The sequence below is a fragment of the Crassostrea angulata genome, chromosome 10 (assembly GCF_025612915.1).
Source record: "Crassostrea angulata isolate pt1a10 chromosome 10, ASM2561291v2, whole genome shotgun sequence".
Classification (NCBI taxonomy): domain Eukaryota; kingdom Metazoa; phylum Mollusca; class Bivalvia; order Ostreida; family Ostreidae; genus Magallana; species Magallana angulata.
Window position 1 is genome coordinate 17,289,846 of NC_069120.1, and position 20,185 is coordinate 17,310,030.

The window sequence follows — 20,185 nt, forward strand, 5'->3', positions numbered from 1 at the left end:
ATAAATATCTTTGGACAGACTATAAATAAACATGATTTTGTTCCTACTACAATTGATTAGCTGAAATATTTTATATCATTAATCTTTTTTTCTTATGACCACATACAACAAAAGATATGCCTTATACAATGAAGCTTTTGGATACTCTTAAGAGTTTTTGATGAATAAGTAAATTTGTATAGTTCATTTTGAGAATTAAAGCACAAAAAATATTTTCTTGGTGCCAGTAAGATATATAAATGCTAGCCTACCCTTATACATGTAATGAAAATGGAATGTTTGAAATACATGTAAGCATTAGTGAACTTGAAGTGTGCCCACTTGCTTGGGTATCTTATAGTGTCATGTGTACTTACACTTACTTACTTATCCTCTCCGTGCCCCGGAGGACGCATGATGTGTACTTACAGCACCATACTTATTTAAATTTGGATGTTATTAAATTGAGTTTATCATACCTTGTAAACACCAAAATATGCAAATTGTCACATTGTGCACATATTTTCAAACTAACATAACAAAGGTATTTCAACCAATTTATTTATTATTATTATAGGTATAAGCAATTCTCAACTATTTCAGGAAATTAAGCCTTTATTTATAAATTCATTAAATCTATGGAAGATTATGTTTACTAGGTACTTCAACACCAGTTTCATATAAACATATATTTTTCTCTTTGTAGATATTCATATAATAAAGAGAAAGTTAGGCCAGTATGATGGATTGTGAGGAGGAAGAAAATGATGTATCAGATTTAGAAGAATTGGAGTTTGCTTTGTATTCTCAAATTCATTATCAGTCAAATAAATCTGATCCTACTGAAATTCAAACCAATCTTTGTGAAAAGCCACAGAGTACCCCTAACGTTCATGAACAATATGACATCAATGTTAAATGTGTTAACAATGGGGAATCAAAATGTTCCTCTCCAAAGACATGTTCATCTGGAAGAAAAGAGAATAACGGTGTTTTTGAAAAATCTAGAAAATTTAATTCTGCAAGTACATTACATGAAGACAGTGCTATAGGACTAGAGAGCTTTTTAAGTTTAGATGGTCTTAGTAAATCTGTAATGATAGAGTGTGACTCTTTGGAATGCAGTGAAGAGGAAAACTCAAAAGCAACAGAAGTGGTGTCCAAAGAACGGAACAGTAGAGTCCAGGCTGATTCTAAGAAATCTGTGATAGAGATAGAATCGGACAGTGAGGATAGTGTTATACTGCTGAGTGACCATGTAACTGTTAATAGTGATTCAGAGAATGTCTCTGTAGACAGTGAGGACATGTTGTTAGATGAGGAACTCTCAGACTTGGAGGGTCTACATGTAAATGTTGAGAGAGAGCACCAGTCCAAGCTCTCCATGAAATATGACTTCGGTGAGAGCCTTTGAAATAATATGATCTATACATCTTTTTGGTCATTTCACTTTTGTTCAGATTTCTTGTACTGGTTTTCTTTTTTTTCCCCCACCCACAAAAAAGTAAGAAATAAAGCAGAGCTGTACTATGAAGACATTTAGAATTCTTTCATATTTCAAAAGCTTGCTAATAATCTTATCATTTAATGACATACCTGAGTAACAGATATTGGATCAAATTAAACTACTGAAGATTATCATATATAAATGAATGGATAAGGATTTACAGTTTATCTAATATACTTGTGTATATTTTCAGCCCAACATCAGAAAACATGGCATATAATTGATGCAGACAGATATGGGACAGTCCCTCACCATGCTAAGGGACGTTACTATGGCTCAGAGTTTGAAACGTGTCAAAACTGTAAACAAAATGGACATCTAGCAAGGAGCTGCTCTAAGCCAAAAGTAAGATATAAAATAAATGTTATTAAATACAATGACAAATCTTAATAACTATAGAAGATATATACTTGACATACACATCTTAGCATTAAAATAACTCTTTTTTGAGTGACTAAAATAAGATAGAATTACTGTTTAATTTGGTTCAAATTGTAGAGATTGATGACATTCATGTCAGCTGTATAGTGCAAAGCACATTACAATTATGTTTACTGGCATGTGCAGTTTACAAATGCTAGTACTAAGCAATTTGTCCAAATGAACAATATGTTCATGTATTTTGTTCATTTGTTTGTCACTGACATTATTTTTATTTCAATGGCAGCTAAAGATATGTATTCTGTGTGGTTTCATTGGACACCTTCACTGGACCTGTCATCAGCGAGGGTGTTTCAGGTGTGGCTGTCCAGGTCACATGACCAGGGACTGCACCGAACCATCTTTTTCAAAATGGCACCCTTGTTTTCGATGTGGCATGCAAGGACACAACAAAAAGGTAATGGTTTTTTGTGCAAGTGTATATGAAATTGTTTTTGTTTTTTTTTTGGCTGAAAGAAGATTTATAAAGTATGACAATTTTTTCCTAATTGATATAATTGAAAATCCACAAGGGGAAGCAAGACAATAACCAAAATAAATTTGTCAGTTTACCTTATCAAATTTAACAATAAACTTTATCATAATTGAAATATTACAATTTCATTGCAGACTTGCCCAGAGCAATGGCGACAGTATCATTTAACAGTATGTGTATATACATTCATACAATTTAAAATCAAAATGTAATCTGATAAGTGCATTAATATATCAGTAGTTAAAAAACTTTTTTTTAAGTTTTTAAAGTTAGTTGTAAACTTTGACAGACTAATAGTGACAGTTTAAGAAAAGGGAAAAAGAAGAAAAACCGCAAGAAGCACTGCTACAACTGTGCAGAAAAGGGGCATTATGGATTTGTAAGTAGTCTTCTGATTAATTAGTAGGTAAAAAAAACTTTTGAAATCCATAAGTCATAATTTCTCTTCTGTGATATCCTGTTTTACTCACAGTTTAGGTGCTCTAGCTACATGTACCAGTATTTGCACGTGTCATTATTTCTATTCCCTACATTACTGTAGTTTTGCTTTAATTTTCCATTGGTACAGATGTACTTTTATGATTATTTATGAATGTACACATAAGCTGAATTATGCGGTGATTGTTGTAGGAGTGTGAGGAGGAGAGGATGGAGAACCACTGCTTCCCCAGCTATCCTTTCATCAGTAGTTATGACTTTCCAGGGATCAATGTCTCCAACAAGAGAGGTCCTGACCAAGGTACTTACATCCACAGACTGCTTGGCAATAACTGTGCACTGCTCTTTTGCAGGGCAAATTTATATAATATGGTGAAAACGATGTAATAAGAATTGTATAATAATCAATATCAAATCATTTGTTAACTAAGATTTCTTCTAGCTAGATTTGCTGTACATGGTATACTGTTTTGGAATTAATTAATGACTGCATCTTTAATAGATAAATGAAAAATCACATGCACTATTTATATGAGCTACGTAAAACCAAAAAAAGAAAAAAGGAACATCATTACTTACTACAAATCCTTTTTCTACATTGTTTTAAAGATTTTGAGGAACAATATCAGCAAAGGGCAAAAAAGAGCAAACCAGGAAACCAAGGTCTGCTATAATCATGAATATTCATCATTTTGTAGTGTTATTCTGGTATTTTCTTAAAATCTAAATATCAATTTTATCTTTTAGAAATTAAATAAAAGGAGAAAAATTCATTTTGTAGAATGTACACCTAAAGATTCTTCAAATAAAGGAAAGAAAAAGAAGAGTCAAAAGCTGAAAAGGATTTATGACAGACTGGAGACAGAAAAAGAATTGTCCAAGAGAAAGAAGAAAAAGATTGAAAACTCCAACACATTTGGTAAACAAAACTATGCATTGCCTGATCTGTTTAGTATAAAGCAGACTTCCAAAGACTGCCAGAGTTTAGATAGAAATACTGTAACCCAAAAGAAAACCAAGAAAAACAAAAAACTGAAAAGGATATACGATAGAATTGACACTGAGAAGCAACAACGGGTTAATGGGACAATGAAAAGGAAGGCAGGCAAAGAAGAAGCAAGGAACTGCAATCCAAACTGGCAGAAAATGAAAAAACAGGTGAAAGGTTCAACTGGACCAAGTCAAAACGTCAGGAAGAATGGCAAAGCACACTGGAAGAGTCGAGAGCCTGTCAATCCAATGAATTCTTCAAAAGGTTTCAAAACAAAATTACCCGTTCAAAAATAGTGTGTCTTTTTTTTTATTCTTCATGGAATTAGACAGAGAGGTTATTATGTTTCCTTAAAAGGAGTATGAAAATTATTATTTATTTTGGATGATGTCCACTGATTGTGATTATAAATATTTCTTTATTTACCAATTTCAAGTGATTTACTAACATTTTTTTTGTAAGAAAAAATTGAAAAAGGGAATGAAGAAGTCATTATATGCATGCACATGGTTGATAAGTTAATTAGATTTTAATTGTAGGTTACTGAGTGTAGATTCCTTGTTTTATTTGAATTTTGTTAAATCCCAATTCAGCAAATACTGTTACACATGAAACTTAAAAATCTCAAATTCACTTCCCCATATTATGCAGCAATCGTTAGCTAATGTTTGGTTAAAACAATAACTAATGTTATACATATTATGCTAGAAAAAGATTAATTCCATGTGAATAATATCAAGGAATCTACATTGCTAATACTAGTACCTTCATACATTGATTTCTGGTACTATTAATTATAATGTCATTTGGTGTTTATAATTAACACTTCAGTTGTGGTTTTTTGTTTGTTTGCAACAACCTCAGGTTCATTAATGTACAATACATGGAAATAAGGGGAAGGGGTGAATAAATTATGGTGTGTCACTGACCTTTATGCTTTGAAATAACCTTGTGAAATTCAGGACAACTGGTCAAAGTTATTGTTTAAGAAACATACAGTAAATCTTAAGGAATATTTAAATTCCCAAACATACATGTACCGGTACATAAATCAACAACATCTAAATGGTATTGTTATATACTGCTCTAGATAGTTACATGTATGAGTATTTTTTCATGAAAATATGTAACTTAAGTTTTGTTGAGTTGCAGTTTTATAATTATTTAAAAGATATATTTATTGTGATACTTTCTTATAAACTATTGAGTATGTTGCAGGTTACATTCCTAAATCAACATACCATATAACACAAGTATGCTTTTTTGATTTTTGAATGATAATCCAAACAGGATACACCTTATTCCACTGTTAAAAATGCATCTGCATGACTTTACTTACTTTATCCTATTGCAAAAGTATTTGATGTGTAATTTCACTTGAACCAGATTCTTTTCTGGTTGAAGAATCTTAATTAAAGGAATAAACGAAATAAAACAATATATTTGTTTCTACCATTTCCTTCCAAGTAGAATATAATGCTGTTCATGGGGCATATTAGGCCAGTAACCCAAAGGTCGCTGGTACGAGCCCCATAGTGGTTACTTAATTGTTGTTTATTGAACCCTTAGATAAGGCAGTTTATCTACATTGTCTCGGTCCACCCAGCTGAATAATGTACCGGCTTGTGGGGGGGGGGGGGGGGGTTATAATTAGCACTATGGAAGCTGAGGGGGAAACACCAGCTCTATAAGGGTCTTTATGGCTCAGGGAAGGATTTAACTTCTAACGATAATGGTGTACAAATATCATTTAAGTCACCCAAATGATTTTACACATAAAAGTATACTCAAGATAATAATATTATTTGACTTTTAAAATAAAAATATTTTTAGAAAAAATTGTAGTCTTAGAATATGCATGTTCAAGTTGTTGATTCGCGTTCCTCTCAGTAACATACATGAACTTGAATCTGCCACAATCATACAAACATGAATAGATTACAAAGTCAAGTTTTGAACTTTGATGTATGTAATTAAGAAATCTCTTGAAATGCAAATTTATTGCTTGAAAATACATAATAAATGTTTAAGGCATTTAGTCCTTATAAATTTACGAAATGATCATTTATGTATTTACCGCTCTTGGTACCGAATTTACCGTTTTAATGAATTCACGTATCTTGCGATTTTGGTCAGACTGTTATATGTTTTTATATTAAAGAAGAAAAACATACTTGCTATATTCTGTGTTGATTTCGTGCGAATTTTCAAATTTTGAACGGTGAGCAAACTATGACCCCCCCCCCCTTCCCCAAGCGCACACATGTACCCTTTGCCTATAAAATAATACAGGGAAACCTTTGTAGTTATTTGCATTTGCATGGAATTATTCCGGTATATTTCTCCTTCCGATACATTCTGACACAGCCAGTATACATATTAAAATGTTTGTACATATTATTTTTTGCTACATGTGAAAACTGCAGATCGAGGAAAGCTGTTTTGTTATCAGTTCATGATTGAAAGATTCAACGTACCGTATCATCGAGAAACTGAATGATACGATAAAGTGGGTGTCATTATGCATTTACAATGCTAAAGCCAACATATATTATTTTCGTTTTAAAATCAAATAATATAAAAAAAATGCTGAGTTATTTTAATTTATTTGTGTTTTGTCCAAATTCTACATGTATATCTAGAATTTCGTTATAAAGAATATTATTTTACTTTTTTACTTTGAAAATTCATTTGGGGGAGTTTAAAGATACATGCATGTTTCTTGTAACTTTAAAAATACATGTATCATCAATTTTCTGCGGATAGCACACTTTTATACATGTATGTGTAATATTATTATAATATGCCCCCTTTGAAAACGACAATATCTTGATAACCCCCTTCCTAACAGGAAAAAAACAGGGAATTGTACCATTTTTAAAAGTGGATTTTTTTCCAGCCGACTATGTCGCAATTTCTTAAAAATTCAAATATATCAAATAACGGGCTATTTTTTGACACAAATATAGTCGACAGCTAAACGATTGATTTTATAGACAATTTGGTTACTGATGCATCTCAACTGTGAAGTGAGATATTTATCTCTCTTAATATTCATAAGGTAAGATAATACATGTACCTAGTAATTCCTGTTGGCAAAATAAGTTTCCTAAACGATATAATTCAATAATTTGAATTGTATTTGTATCATATGTTGTAGATGAGCGATTTTACATCCCAGTATAATATGATTAATATATACACGTATGTGACACAAAATTACCTAAAACAAACATTTAAAAAAAAATCAGGCAATGAATGAATAAATTAGATTAGAATAATGTCATAAAAGGATAAATTAATAAAAAAAAAATAAAATAAAGTCCCGGGGTCTATATACTTGGGGTGGGGTGGAAGGGGGGTCAACCCTGTCCTCAAGCACCTGTGGTATGTGAATCCTAACGTTATCATTGTCTAGTTGTTTTGTTTTTTTTAATTTTAGTTTGTTTGATTGATTTTTTTTTCAAATTTGAAAATTTAGGGGAAAAAATAGCATATTTCATATGGTTTGTGAATTTATTGAATCGGGCTCGGAATTGCGAAAGTTTAGCAGGTGCTTTTCCGGTTTGTCGCCATTGACTCGGAAAATAAACAGAAATCTGAGAACTCTGCAAGAAGTCTATTACAAAGGTAAATAAAACTTATTTTTAGAAATGTATCATATAAAACAAATCAATATATTATTTAAGCTATAGATTTTAACTTCACTGTGTGCAATTTGATAGAGCAAACTGGATTCAAGGACAGACTGCTGAAATATTTGCAACTTGTCCAAACTGAGTCTCGGCGATCTTTATTTGCTTAGACATCTTTCGCTGAAACATATCTCTATCTCTCTCAAAAATAGTAAAAAAAATTGAAAGTATAGTTTTGTGTACTATTTTCGTTTCGGCCAAACAAACAGAAGAAAAATGAATGCATGTTTTAATTATATAAGCATTTGTTTACCTGTAGACAACCATGAGCCACAAGGCCATCGACAGGCAAGCGTCAAAAATGACAACAGCAAGTTCACCTGCGAGTGGAGACTCAAAGGAAAAGAAAAGTGTTGCAAGGTTCATTTTATTCAAGTTTAGCTTGTTGAAAGGGTTATATACATTTATCAGCTATATGTGCCCGCATCATTAAGAAGTTAGACTTAAAGTTTTTTGATGTCGCAAAAAACACACAATTGACAAAATTTAATAATGCGATACTATTGCTTGTTTCTTATCATGTTTCTTAGAATCAGATTCAAGTCTCAATCAGTGAATACAGATAATAACTATTTTACAAATTATTAAAAGCTCAGTGGACATTTAAACAAAGTTGGCTAATAATGATTTTATTTTAACATGTATGAGTGTTTAATCCTTACAGAAAAATCCGAAGCAGTGTTGCAAGCTTCTTTGGTATTGAAGACGATGAAGAAAAGTCCAAAATTCACCAGGAAAGATGGAGAAACAGAAGACTCCACTATTACAAAAAGCAAATCAAACCAGAAGAGCTGGAAAAAAGGGATTTAGGACTGAAAGATGAACTGGATAACTCAACCATCAAATACATCCATGATCCATACAGAATGCCAGGATCCAGAAGAACTACTCCCCTGTCAAGCACCAGCACTTATGCCAGAGTCAATAGACCCTCTAAGAGACTCAGAAAAGAATCTGTTGCCAAGATGACTGTCAAAGGCATCTTGACTGTGGCTGTATGTACAATACATTTACTTTAAAAAATAGTTTTGGATTTTATTTAATGAAAGGAACTTAATTTGGCTCCATGAACTGAAAATACAATTTTTTTTATTTTAATATAATTAGTGTTCATTTACATGATTGTATGTAGTGATAATAAGGAAGTGGATCAAAGGATATTAATTGTATTTAAATAATTTTATGAATATTGTCTGTTTGATTTCATTTTTATGGATGATTGTTTTTGATATACAAGGGGATGAGAAACAAGCTAAGAAAGAAGCCCCAGCAGAAAAGTTTTGGACCTGGAAGTTACACGGGGGACTACCCGGATGATCTCTCAGCTAGTATCAATTATCATGTGAGAGACTTGGTTTAAATTGCGCTAAAGAATATTTCTTACTATATCTTACATATGTGTATAAAAGTTATATTTTTTTGTAAAAAATGATCAAAAAAATACAAGACAGGGTATCGAGTACATATATTTGGATGTGTATTTATAGCTCAAAATATGTCTCTTTATTAATAGCAACATGAAGATGCATTTAGCTTGGTGGATGATGTTTTCTACGATGAACCAATAGCACCACCAGAGAAGCCTTTTCATAAGATGACTAGCATTGGAGAGGAAGGAGAATATGAACTGTTAGCAAATTTAATTTCTGTTATAAAAGAGATATATTATTACAGAATAACTTTTTAATTCAAATTTACAAAAAGTCAGAGAATGAAAATGTATTGTTTTGTAGCCCTAGAGGTGGATGGGGTAAAAGTAGGACTCAACCTAAAGGTAGGCCATCAGGATATGAGGATGGAGAGTTTGGACTCAGCAGAATGGAACCAGAGGTCGTGAACTCAATTACAGCCAATGACAAACGTGAAGTAGGAATGGGATTTGTGGGTCGACTTTTCAACAGGAGCTACAGGAGTGAGAGAATGAATTCATATGTGAAGACCCAAATTGACAGCATTGATGACCACAGGTACATATTCACTACACAATGTCCATTTTGTAATTATGCAAATTAAATATTATTCCATGTGAAATAGTTGTTAGGTTTACATTCCTGTCATTGTATACTTTTAATATCTATATCCTCTGTTTGCAGGCCATACTTTACGTACTGGGTGACCTTTGTACAGACCCTGATCTTCATTGTGTCCGTGGCTGTATATGGCATTGCTCCAATTGGAGTTTCAGAGACAGAGACCAGAAAGATTGTAAGTTAACAAATACAGGTACATGTATGCCCCTAATGATTATTAAGTTGTTAGATTTAAGAAATGCCAGCTGGCTGACAACCAGTTATTACAGGTTGATTGAATAATCTACTTGTAGTTGCCTTACCTATATGGAACTGTAACATGCATTCTCTTTAACAGGTATTAAAACCCAATCTGGCCTTTGAGACGGTGAAATATACTGAAAAAGATAATTTGTGGATTGGACCTAAACAGGTGTGTAAAAATTGTATTATTCACTCACACTAAAAATGTCTGTATTATTATTAGAATATTTCTTTTATACTGTATTTTTGATAAATTGAACAGAATATTTTGATAATAAGACAACTGCATTATACTGACTTCTGAGATAAGAATGAATTAGAGCACCGCTATAAATTATTTACTTTTGCTTGTAGGCTGACTTGATACACTTAGGGGCTAAGTATTCTCCATGTATGAGAAGAGATGACAATATATGGGAAGGAATCTACAAGGATAGAGCTGAGGAGAAAGAATCGGCGTGCTGTATCAGGGACGACGGATCAGGATGTGTACAGTCTGTCAAAACCAAATGTAGTGTGAGTTGTGCCCCTTTGAACACACTTGCATTTATATATATATATATTATATATAGATGCTACTGAAAAAATGAAGTATTAAAAATACTGTTTAATCAGTTTCCCGTGAAGTAATGTTCGATATGATAACAATTAACTAACACTTATCTCTAAAATTGTTAATGACATTACCTTATTCAATAAAATTTATTCAACATTCTAGCATTAGAATAATGAATTGTTGCTCAATCTGTTAAATTTTGATCAGTATTTTTGTTATTTCTTTTAGACTGTGCTGTCAACATTTAACAAGTACAATGCTACTACTGCTGCCACAAACAATGGGTTTACTGCAGGCTCTGTGTGTGGTCAAGACCCCAAGTAAGTAAAACTTAATGTGTACTAATAATGTTAGACTCAATTGTAGTACAGAAAAAATAACTACTGAACTGTATTTCAAAAGAATATGTAGTGTAAGTAAAATTGAATTAGTTAAATCAAATATATCAGCACGTGTGTATTTACATCATGTGAATATTTCTTTCAGGTATTGTAATAAGCCAGCATCTGTAGCACCCTTTGAGTGGGATAAATCAGACATTACTAAATGGCCGGTAAGTACTCAAAATAAAACACAGCAACAAGCAACCTGTTTGATTTTACTGTTGTATGCATTTTCCTTAAATCTTAAGTTTTGTTATTTTTATGAAGAAGCAGTTACTGTATTTTATTTTTATTGAATGCTGAATTGCCTTTTTTCTGCAGTATTGTGAAGACACTGGAAAACCTGTGTCCAATGTATCCTCCAAAATAGATAGACACATGAGTTGTGACATTACGGGACGTCCATGTTGTCATGGCATCCAAGGAGAGTGCATGATCACCACCAGGGAGCACTGCAACTTCATTAAAGGGTACTACCATGAAGACAAATATCTCTGCTCTCAGGTAAAAAAAAAGCGTTATTGTTTATATTTTTGCATGCCATTGTACACTGTGTTTTAGATGCTTCAAAATATCCCACTAAGAATGACATTGATATACATTATATTTTGCAGGTCAACTGCTTGGGACAAATCTGTGGAATGATGGACTTTGCAGATGAAAATAATCCAGACCAGTTTTATAGATTGTGGACTTCTCTATTTTTACATGGAGGGTAAGTGTTTGGATTACCTTAATTTGTCATAATAATTATAATGATATATGTCATATTTTGAATTGAACAAACATTTGAACCATATATCATTTATTTTTGTGTGCATTGATGTAATTTTAAAAAAGTAGATGTTCAATATGTATAAATAAGACTGTTATATTTCAGATTATTCCATCTTGTAATTACAATCGGTTTCCAGTTCCTCGTTATGAGGGACATTGAGAAGCTGACTGGCTGTATAAGATTGGCCATTATATACCTAGGAAGTGGAGTAGCAGGGAATTTGGCCAGCTCCATTTTCCTTCCTTATCATGTTGAGGTGATTTTTTAAAATCTAAAATTGCATATTGTTTTCAATGAAAATAAATCCTATTGGTGTATTGTTGATTCTGACATTACATGTAAGAACACTTTATTTGCAGTAAAATTGGTGCATTGTTGATTCTAATATTAAAGGGGCATGGTCACGATTTTGGTCAAATTTTATTTTTCTGTTTTTATTATTTGCAATGCTTTAGGAACACATTTCTAATGATCAAATGAAATTTGGGTGCCAGTCGTTGAGTTTTAAGCAAGATACAGGGCTCACAATTCTTCGTCATGTAAACAAGGCTCATGCCCTGTTTTTGTTTACATAGGTTCGATATACCAGTAAAAAATCTTTTTAAAGCTGGTTTGTCTATCTTATTATTCATTTAAAGCATAAATAAACAGTTCCTAAGGATTATCACATTTATTTTAGGTCTAAAAGTGGAATTTTCACTTCAACATTCGAAATGTAAACAAACGCTTTGTTTACATAGCAAAGAATTGTAAGCTCTGTAACTCGCTTATAACTCATCAGATGACACTCAAATTTTGGTTGCCTATTAAAAATGCCTTACTAAAGCATTGTAAACATTAAAATCGAAAAAATAATTTTTGACCAAAATCGTGACACTTTATTTGCAGTAAAATACTGATTATCTTTTTGATGTTTTAAAGGTTGGACCCGCTGGCTGCCAGTTTGGAATCCTGGCCTGTCTATTAGTGGAGGTCCTACAGAGCATTCAGATGTTAAAGAGACCATGTCTAGCCATCCTGAAAATCGGAGGCTTTATTGCTTTCTTATTCATTCTTGGCTTGCTCCCTTGGATTGACAACTGGGCCCATGTGTGTGGTTTCCTGTTCGGATTCCTGCTGGCATTTTCATTACTCCCGTACGTGTCCTTTGGGGAGTTTGACAGACGGAGAAAGATCATCGGAATTATTTTATCCCTGGGAGGGGCCATTTTCTTGTTTATCATTCTTGTGGTGTTGTTTTATGTATTGCCTTTGTACGACTGTCCTGGGTGTCAGTACTTTAACTGTATACCGCTTACTGATGACTTTTGTAAAAACATGGAGGTCAACAATCAAAGGGAATCCACTTACAGTTCCTATCTCTGACATTTTCTTAGTAATGAATAAATACAGAATGTGGCTTTGATCACATACTTTCTACACAAATTTAGGTATTTACAAGGGATTTTTGTTGGTTTTGTAGACAAATACTTTATTAATTTAGTTACAAGTTTGTTGTACACTAACATGCATTTTTTTAAAGCAGGCAGTAATATAGCTGTGTATGCATAATATTTATAGAAGAGATTCAAAGAGTTGCAAAATTTCTTTTGATATTTTATTTATGATTTTACCCTTTCTGTTTTTTTTTGTTTTTTGTATTTTTACAATAGATAAACATTTTGAAATAGTGAAAAATTCTGTTGTTTTTTCTTACACTTTGAAAGGAAGGAAAAATTCTCACTAAGAAGATTTAATCCATTGATTGAAATATGCATTATCATTATAAGTCCATTATCATGAATTGTCATGAAAATAATGGGATAAGTTAATTGAAAATTAAATAGATAAATTTCATGAAGTTGACTTTCATCTAAACTGCTTCTGTGACAATTTTCATTCATTGTGTCTTTCTGTTTTCTGTTTCTTCAAAACATGGACTCCCTGGAAAAGAAAAAAATATATGACATTGAATATGTGGTAGATTTATTACATAGTCAAGTAACATAATCTCACTATAACTTGTAGGTGGATGAGAATGTTAGGACCATCAACAAACAAACTAAGACTGACAGAAAACTGTTCCATCTAATTTCTTACAGAAAACCCCCCTTTTAATGCTGGAGGACCTGTTACTTCTTTGACTTGGCTGACAGTATGTTCAGTAAAGGTGCTTTTCCTTCAAAGTCTCTCATTTTATGATGGGTGGAATTTGATGCATGGGATATTGATGCAGCTGGGTTGCTGCCTGGGACCAATTTTAACGGGGTTGTCGGGTCTGTTGTATGTATCAGAGTTGGAAGTTTGTTAGTAACTGATGTTGAAGTATTTGTTTGGGATTTTGATGGAACCTTCTGAGATGCTTTTGTTGGTGTAGATGTCAGTGTTGTCTGTGAAGAATTCTTTATTGTTGATGGAGAAGTAGTGTTTGTTGTTGGTTTTGTAGTGGTTGTTGTCTTTGTTGTTGTTGGAGAATTCGTTGTTTGAGTGTTCGATGTTGTTGGATTGGTGGTTGTTGTTAGAGAGGAAGTTGTTGGTGGTGTTGTTGGAGCAGTAGTTGTTGGAATTGTAGTAGTCGTTATTGGTGTTGTTGTTGGATAAGTCGTAGTTGTTGGATTAGTTATGGTTGTTGTTGGATTGTTAGTTGTTGGTTGTGTTTTTGGAGCAGTAGTTGTTGGAACTGTAGTAGTCGTTGCTGGTGTTGTTGTTGGATTAGTCGTAGTTGTTGGATTAGTCGTTGTTGGAGAAGTAGTAGTTGTTGATGTTGTTGTTGGATTAGTCATTATTGTTGTTGGAGCAGTCGTTGTTGGTGGAGAAGTCGTTGATGTTGTTTGAGTAGTAGTTGTTGTTGTTGTGGCCAAAATTGTTGTTTGAGGTCTTGTTGTTTTTGTAGAAGGTGGCATTATTGTGGTTGTTATTGTTGTCGTTCTTTTAAGTGTTGAAGTTGTTGGTGTAGTGGACGTAGGTTGTGATGTTGTTGGTTTTTGGGTGATATGAGGTGCTTGGGTATGATAACCCGTTGGCACTAATTGAATCTGAGTTATTGCAAACGCTATTTTGCAAGCGAGTGTTACGGGAATACTAGTATTAGGCATTGTGAAATACAGATGGACTGTGGAATGAAATCTGCAGAGATCATCATTAGGAATGTTATCCATCTCTGTCAAAGAAAATGATGGTTTTATTAGTCAAATTTACAATGCAATATAAAAAAAGGTAATACACGATTCTGAACAAATTGTCTTTTTATTTTATGCGCGGCTAAAGAATTTTTTCAGGGGAGTCTAAACAACCCCTGCCCCAACCCCAGATTTGAACAAGTACCTGGTGTCACCCCATCTTCCCCCTTTAACACTCTTTCAGTTGTTCCGTTGGATTCTGTCCATATGATGGGTATCTTTGGTTTTCCAGTTATCCCTTCACAGTTGAAATAAAGGTTTTTACCCGGATTTATATGGTATACAGTGTTATTGGGAATTAGTTGGCCTTTGTTGTCCTTAATTGATGGTTTTCCATTTAAGGCTACAAAAGTAAAGAATCAAATCTATACAGCATGTTGCAATGCAGATTAACTGTAACATTTATGGTATCCAATGGCCTTTGAAACGTGAGTCGATATATATTAACAGCTGCGAGTTAAAACTGGACCAAAAAAGAAACTATAGCAAAAAACCCTATAACATATTGATTCTACATGAACAGAACGTATGATTAATAGACCTGATTTATATAGAGAAGGTTTGTCAATACACGTTTAATAACACTCACATTTGACTACAAAATCGCCTGAGCTGATATATTGGGTCACGTTTCCATTCGAGTTCAAACCGTTGAATAGGCACGTGTAGCGACCGCCGTCCTCACATTTTATTTCTTTAAACTCTAGTTCCATGTAGGAGTTGTGACTCTGCAAATCTCCTGAATAGGCAATTCGATTATCTAGATCCGTAATGTTGAATTCTTCGCTCCATTCGAACGTGCTTTTTGTGCTGTTTAGAGCTTTGAACATGTAGGCCATTGGTCGCTGGTACATGTGACCCTCGATCATTATTGATATCCATTCTGGCTTTTTGATCACATTGCCTGGCGATTCGCATCTTACACGAAGCCCAGATTCACCAATGTAAGCCGATAGCATGTTTATGGTAATAACCACATCTGCAAATAGTGCCATTGAAAGTAATGGAATTCGTACTGAAAATGTACATTTGGTCTTTTGAAGATTACACTGTTAACATAAAACAACTTACCTTTGTTTAATGATAGAGCACCAGTTATATTGCTTTGAATTATATGGTCTAAAAAATCAAAAATATTTTTTGAACATTTGATGCAATTCAGTTACAAGTTATCCTGCTCTTTACAAAGAATGCTTAATTCGTCTACCTATTTACGAAAAATGTCTACCTACACTGTACAAAGAAATCCTCCGATTCGTGAAACTCTAGCATATGGTTGTTGGCATCCAAACCTCCATAATTACACGTATATCTTCCACCATCTTCAATTTTAGCGGAATAAATGTCCAATACCAAGGACGGAAGACCCTCCAAGCTTCCGTTCACCGTCATCCTCTGTTGTAGATCGGTGACATTGAACTCATCCCCCCACTCAAAGGTGTGGCTATTGTTTGGGGTCCTCACCATGTTAACCAAAGGTCTCTCGTAGAAATGTCCCTCCAGTAGAATCGTCATCCACTCTGCCTTTCTGATTTTTGTGCCAATTGCCTCACATCGTATTCTGATTCCACCGTCACCAATGTAGGCAAATGGATGGTTGATGTTGATGGCAACATCTAGATAAAGAAAACGGATTCACATACATGTATATAGAAAATGATAAAAATATTTTTGTATGAGAGAGAGGGAGAGAGAGAGAGAGAGAGAGAAAGAAAAGAGAGAATTGTGTTATCTGCATTTGTATTAAAAAAATTCATAGTACACGTTGATCTATGATCTCCTGATTATTTTTGCTGCTTTTATTATAATGCTTTCATAAACTGACGTTTTTATAAGCTAACATTGTTTCTTAATTGACCGCAGTGGAAATTTGACCGTCATAATGCACAGTTTTATGAAAAAAAAGACCATTGATTTGTAGCGACGCGTTCTCATTTACGAAATAAAAATAACTCTCCGAATATCGGGTACTAGATTTTAGAGATACTCCGTGCATTTACAAAAAAGTGTTTTAATACAAGCAGAGAGCAGGGCTGCAAGTTATACTACAACTTAAGGGGAAATGTCATTTAATATAGAAACTTTATTGTCGCTTTTTGATTGTTTAATTGGTGGAATTGTTAATTACTGTTCAGAAATATGGGGAAATAATATAGGTTGCAATATCGAGAAACTTCATACGGACTTCTGTAAACAAATTCTCGGAGTGAAGAAAAGTACATATACTGCTTACTTATATGCTGAATTAGGCCGTGTGCCCCTTGTACATTATAGAATGTTTAACATTATTAAGTTTTGGAAAAATATCTTAATTAGTGACAATTGTATAATTAGACATTGCTACGAAGTTATGTATATTAATTGTGAAGAACACGGTTATAAAAACTGGGTTTTCGATGTAAAGAAAATTCTCATTGACCTCGGGTTCTTTGATATATGGTCTAACCAAAAAATAAACAATGGTATTTTACAACTTGTAAAACAAAGAATTTTTTATCAGGCAAAACAAGATATTTTTGCAAATGTTGAAAATTCAAAAAAATGTTCTTTTTACAAATATCTTATCGATGGTATACATCTTCAATACTATTTAAGAAAATCTATTCCCATTAAATTACAGAAATATATAACTAAATTACGACTATCGTCACATCGCAAATAGAGAAAATAGATTGTGTCCACATTGCAAAACTAGTGTTGAAGATGAATTCCATTTTTTATTTGTTTGTCCTCTATACAGAACATTGCGCAGATTATACATGAAAGAATATTATTATAAAAAACCTTGTATGTTTAATTTAATTCAACTTTTTAATAACTTTTTAATACTGACAATGTTAAAGATCTCTGTAATCTTAGCAAATTCATCTCAAAAAGTATGTTATTAAGGGAAAACTGTATTACATAATTGTAGTCTTTTGTTTTCTCAACCTGTATATGTAACAGTAAATGTTAGTATCTGTAGGTGCACAAGTTCTCCTGTAAATACACTACCACCTCATGTTATACATATGTTATACTGATAAGCTGTAAAGCTTAAAGAAATAAAGAATTGTATTGAATTGTAACTTTATCAAAGTTAAAGAAAATTACATTGTTTTATTAAAATAATTATCACTAACATATAATTAAAGCAAATTAAAGATTGAATAAAAAACATCATGAAATAGTAAATGTAACCGTCTTAAAGTTTAATGTTTTGAAAACTTTGAAAGCCTTTAGTTTCGAGATAAATTATGGGGTCATTCGATGTAGTCATACACCAACAAGTTTACATATTTATTTATTTACCCCCACCCACACTGCCAAAAAGCAGTTGATGTTGCTTGTCTAGAAACAAACTTTGAAAAAATATTTAAAATAAAAAAGATTACGGTTTAATCAATAATCACGAGTGTGAGACTTGACCGGTGTGTGTTTACTATTTACATGTATGACCGATTCCATTGTAAGATCTGACCGGTTTGTGTTTACTTAGACATGATTTTGTATGATCGATTCCACTGTAAGATCTGACCGGTTTATGTTTACTATATACATGATGTTGTATGACCGATTCCACTGTGAGATCTAATCGGTTTGTGTGTTCGATATACGTGTATGGCCGAATACTGAAGGCTGTGTCATTGACCCATATACTGACATTCTCCCATGCAGTCACGTGATCACAGTTCTAAGCAAGTTGGTGGGTGAGAGACTATCCCCAAAAGTCTTGGAAAAAAACCCTCTTTCTCGAATCTCGAGCTCGAACCCTTCCCCCCTCCCCAGGAAAGAAATGTGACAAGGAGTGCTACACTATCAACAACTCTCTTATTTTGATTTATATCAGTATGCATTTCGATATATCTATATACATTCCAATTTACAAAAGAAATGATATCCTAGTTTGCTTTTGAATAAGCTTTTATGTATGTCACTTGAGTAAAAGGTAGATTTGCACACAAAAATGCAAAAAAAAAGGGGGGGGGGTCGTCGCCCATCCCCACGGCCTTTCCCAGTTGCCACGAACCTTTGAGGTTTAAAAACGCTGTCTTTTAATTTATAAGTACCTTGTTTTGCCCATGTTTCTATGTTTGAAGATCATACATCATCTTAATCCAGACTAAAATCATACATCATCTTAATCCGGACTAAAGCATTAGATAAATATTAAATTGAGGTAATGCACGTCTATATTTAGGCAACGCAGGTAGTCCTTGGTCATATTCTGTATAACATAACCCAATTTTGGAAATTTCGTATACCAACTTCTCGCAATCTTATCAAATCTATAAACTATTTATAACACATATTATAAATATATACTATTATTATACATGTAACATTCCATCGTTTAGGTATTTGTAATGTATCAATACAAGGCAATTTGCCAACCAAAAAATACCAATTAATAATTTCTGAAATATAATAAACCACATGAAATAGGATAATAGAAATTGCCATTAAAAACTTTTCTTATGGAAGCATATCAAGTTATATTTGACATACAATTTAAACTTGATTCAAGACAAATAGAAATAAAATGCTTGGAATGAAAATATGTTAATAATTTTCTTACCCTGGTTTGTCCAGCTACTGGACACAGACGTTATGGTCAAACAAAGTAGAATCAAAAACATTGTCACTGAAACTGGCCTTATCGGTACATGTGTTATTGTGGCGTTGTATAACAGTTTACACCGAGAAGACCATGTTTTATGATTGATGATGAATAGCAAAAAATGGAGGACCTAGTTCTCAAACTTTCGTAATCTAAGTCAGGGTATGCAGGTTAAGAGATTGTTCGCAAAGTCACGAAAACGTAATCACTTCCTAATTAAGGGGGTTAAATGCTTACAAGGTGTAAATCCCTTGATATTGAATGGGCGGTCAAAACATTCCGATAAACTAGACTAATGTTTACACTAACACAGCATCTACTGTATTTCGAATAATTATATGTCATCTTTTTGGAGAGATAATTGGAGCGAAAGTGTGCTAAGATTTACTATTTCGTCGAATTGTATGTGTATTTTTCAGACCCATTTCTAATCTTATGAAGTTATTTAGGTGGAAACTGGAAGCTTTATCAACACGTTCTTGCATGTCACGTGACCGCTATATTAATATTTTGGTCCAAATAACACCCCCAGGATCACTGTTTAATAAATTGCATTGGTTCTAGTTCTCCGATCAGAGGACGCCCGACTGTGACTACATCCGGGGCCATGGTATAAACAAACGCCAGTCCCACCTCAACAAGTCCTGTGTTTCCAAGTCCAAGACCAAGGTATGATCGATGTTTGTTCATCGATTTAAGTCAATTTTTTCTGACATATTGCAGTTGACCTTAAATGATTTATGTATATATGGTCAGTAAATTCCACGAGGCTTTTGAAATCTCCATATAGGTTCTATACTGAGCAGGTTTGTACCATATTAGGTCAACTACAATCCACGTCTGTAAGAAATACATCATTCAGACACTTCATATCATTATGTTTAATTGGTAGCGGGTTAACACAACTATAG

The 20,185-nt window shown here is 33.2% G+C and overlaps 3 protein-coding genes across 3 annotated transcripts; 2 read left to right on the top strand and 1 right to left on the bottom strand.

Annotated features, from left to right (window-relative positions):
* Positions 1-685: 685 nt before the first annotated feature.
* LOC128165038 (zinc finger CCHC domain-containing protein 7-like) lies at positions 686-5,271 on the top strand. Its single transcript, XM_052829236.1, has 8 exons — positions 686-1,379; positions 1,680-1,831; positions 2,154-2,324; positions 2,537-2,572; positions 2,692-2,781; positions 3,033-3,141; positions 3,450-3,503; positions 3,622-5,271. The coding sequence occupies exons 1-8, from the start codon at positions 719-721 to the stop codon at positions 4,125-4,127; spliced, it is 1,779 nt and encodes a 592-aa protein (XP_052685196.1). The 5' UTR covers positions 686-718; the 3' UTR covers positions 4,128-5,271.
* Positions 5,272-7,343: 2,072 nt separating this feature from the next.
* LOC128165035 (inactive rhomboid protein 1-like) lies at positions 7,344-13,439 on the top strand. The gene is made up of 15 exons (XM_052829233.1): positions 7,344-7,461; positions 7,786-7,886; positions 8,191-8,521; positions 8,764-8,868; positions 9,040-9,155; positions 9,260-9,493; positions 9,620-9,731; positions 9,894-9,968; positions 10,154-10,315; positions 10,584-10,675; positions 10,842-10,908; positions 11,060-11,242; positions 11,353-11,453; positions 11,619-11,772; positions 12,438-13,439. The coding sequence occupies exons 2-15, from the start codon at positions 7,792-7,794 to the stop codon at positions 12,879-12,881; spliced, it is 2,271 nt and encodes a 756-aa protein (XP_052685193.1). The 5' UTR covers positions 7,344-7,461; positions 7,786-7,791; the 3' UTR covers positions 12,882-13,439.
* On the bottom strand, positions 13,313-19,582 carry LOC128165036 (mucin-5AC-like). The gene is made up of 7 exons (XM_052829234.1): positions 19,233-19,582; positions 15,907-16,290; positions 15,746-15,793; positions 15,264-15,653; positions 14,820-15,017; positions 13,596-14,655; positions 13,313-13,439 (listed from the first exon to the last, which is right to left on the bottom strand). Exons 1-6 carry the CDS (start codon positions 19,291-19,293, stop codon positions 13,628-13,630), a joined length of 2,109 nt encoding a protein of 702 aa, XP_052685194.1. The 5' UTR covers positions 19,294-19,582; the 3' UTR covers positions 13,313-13,439; positions 13,596-13,627.
* Between the last annotated feature and the right edge of the window lie 603 nt (positions 19,583-20,185).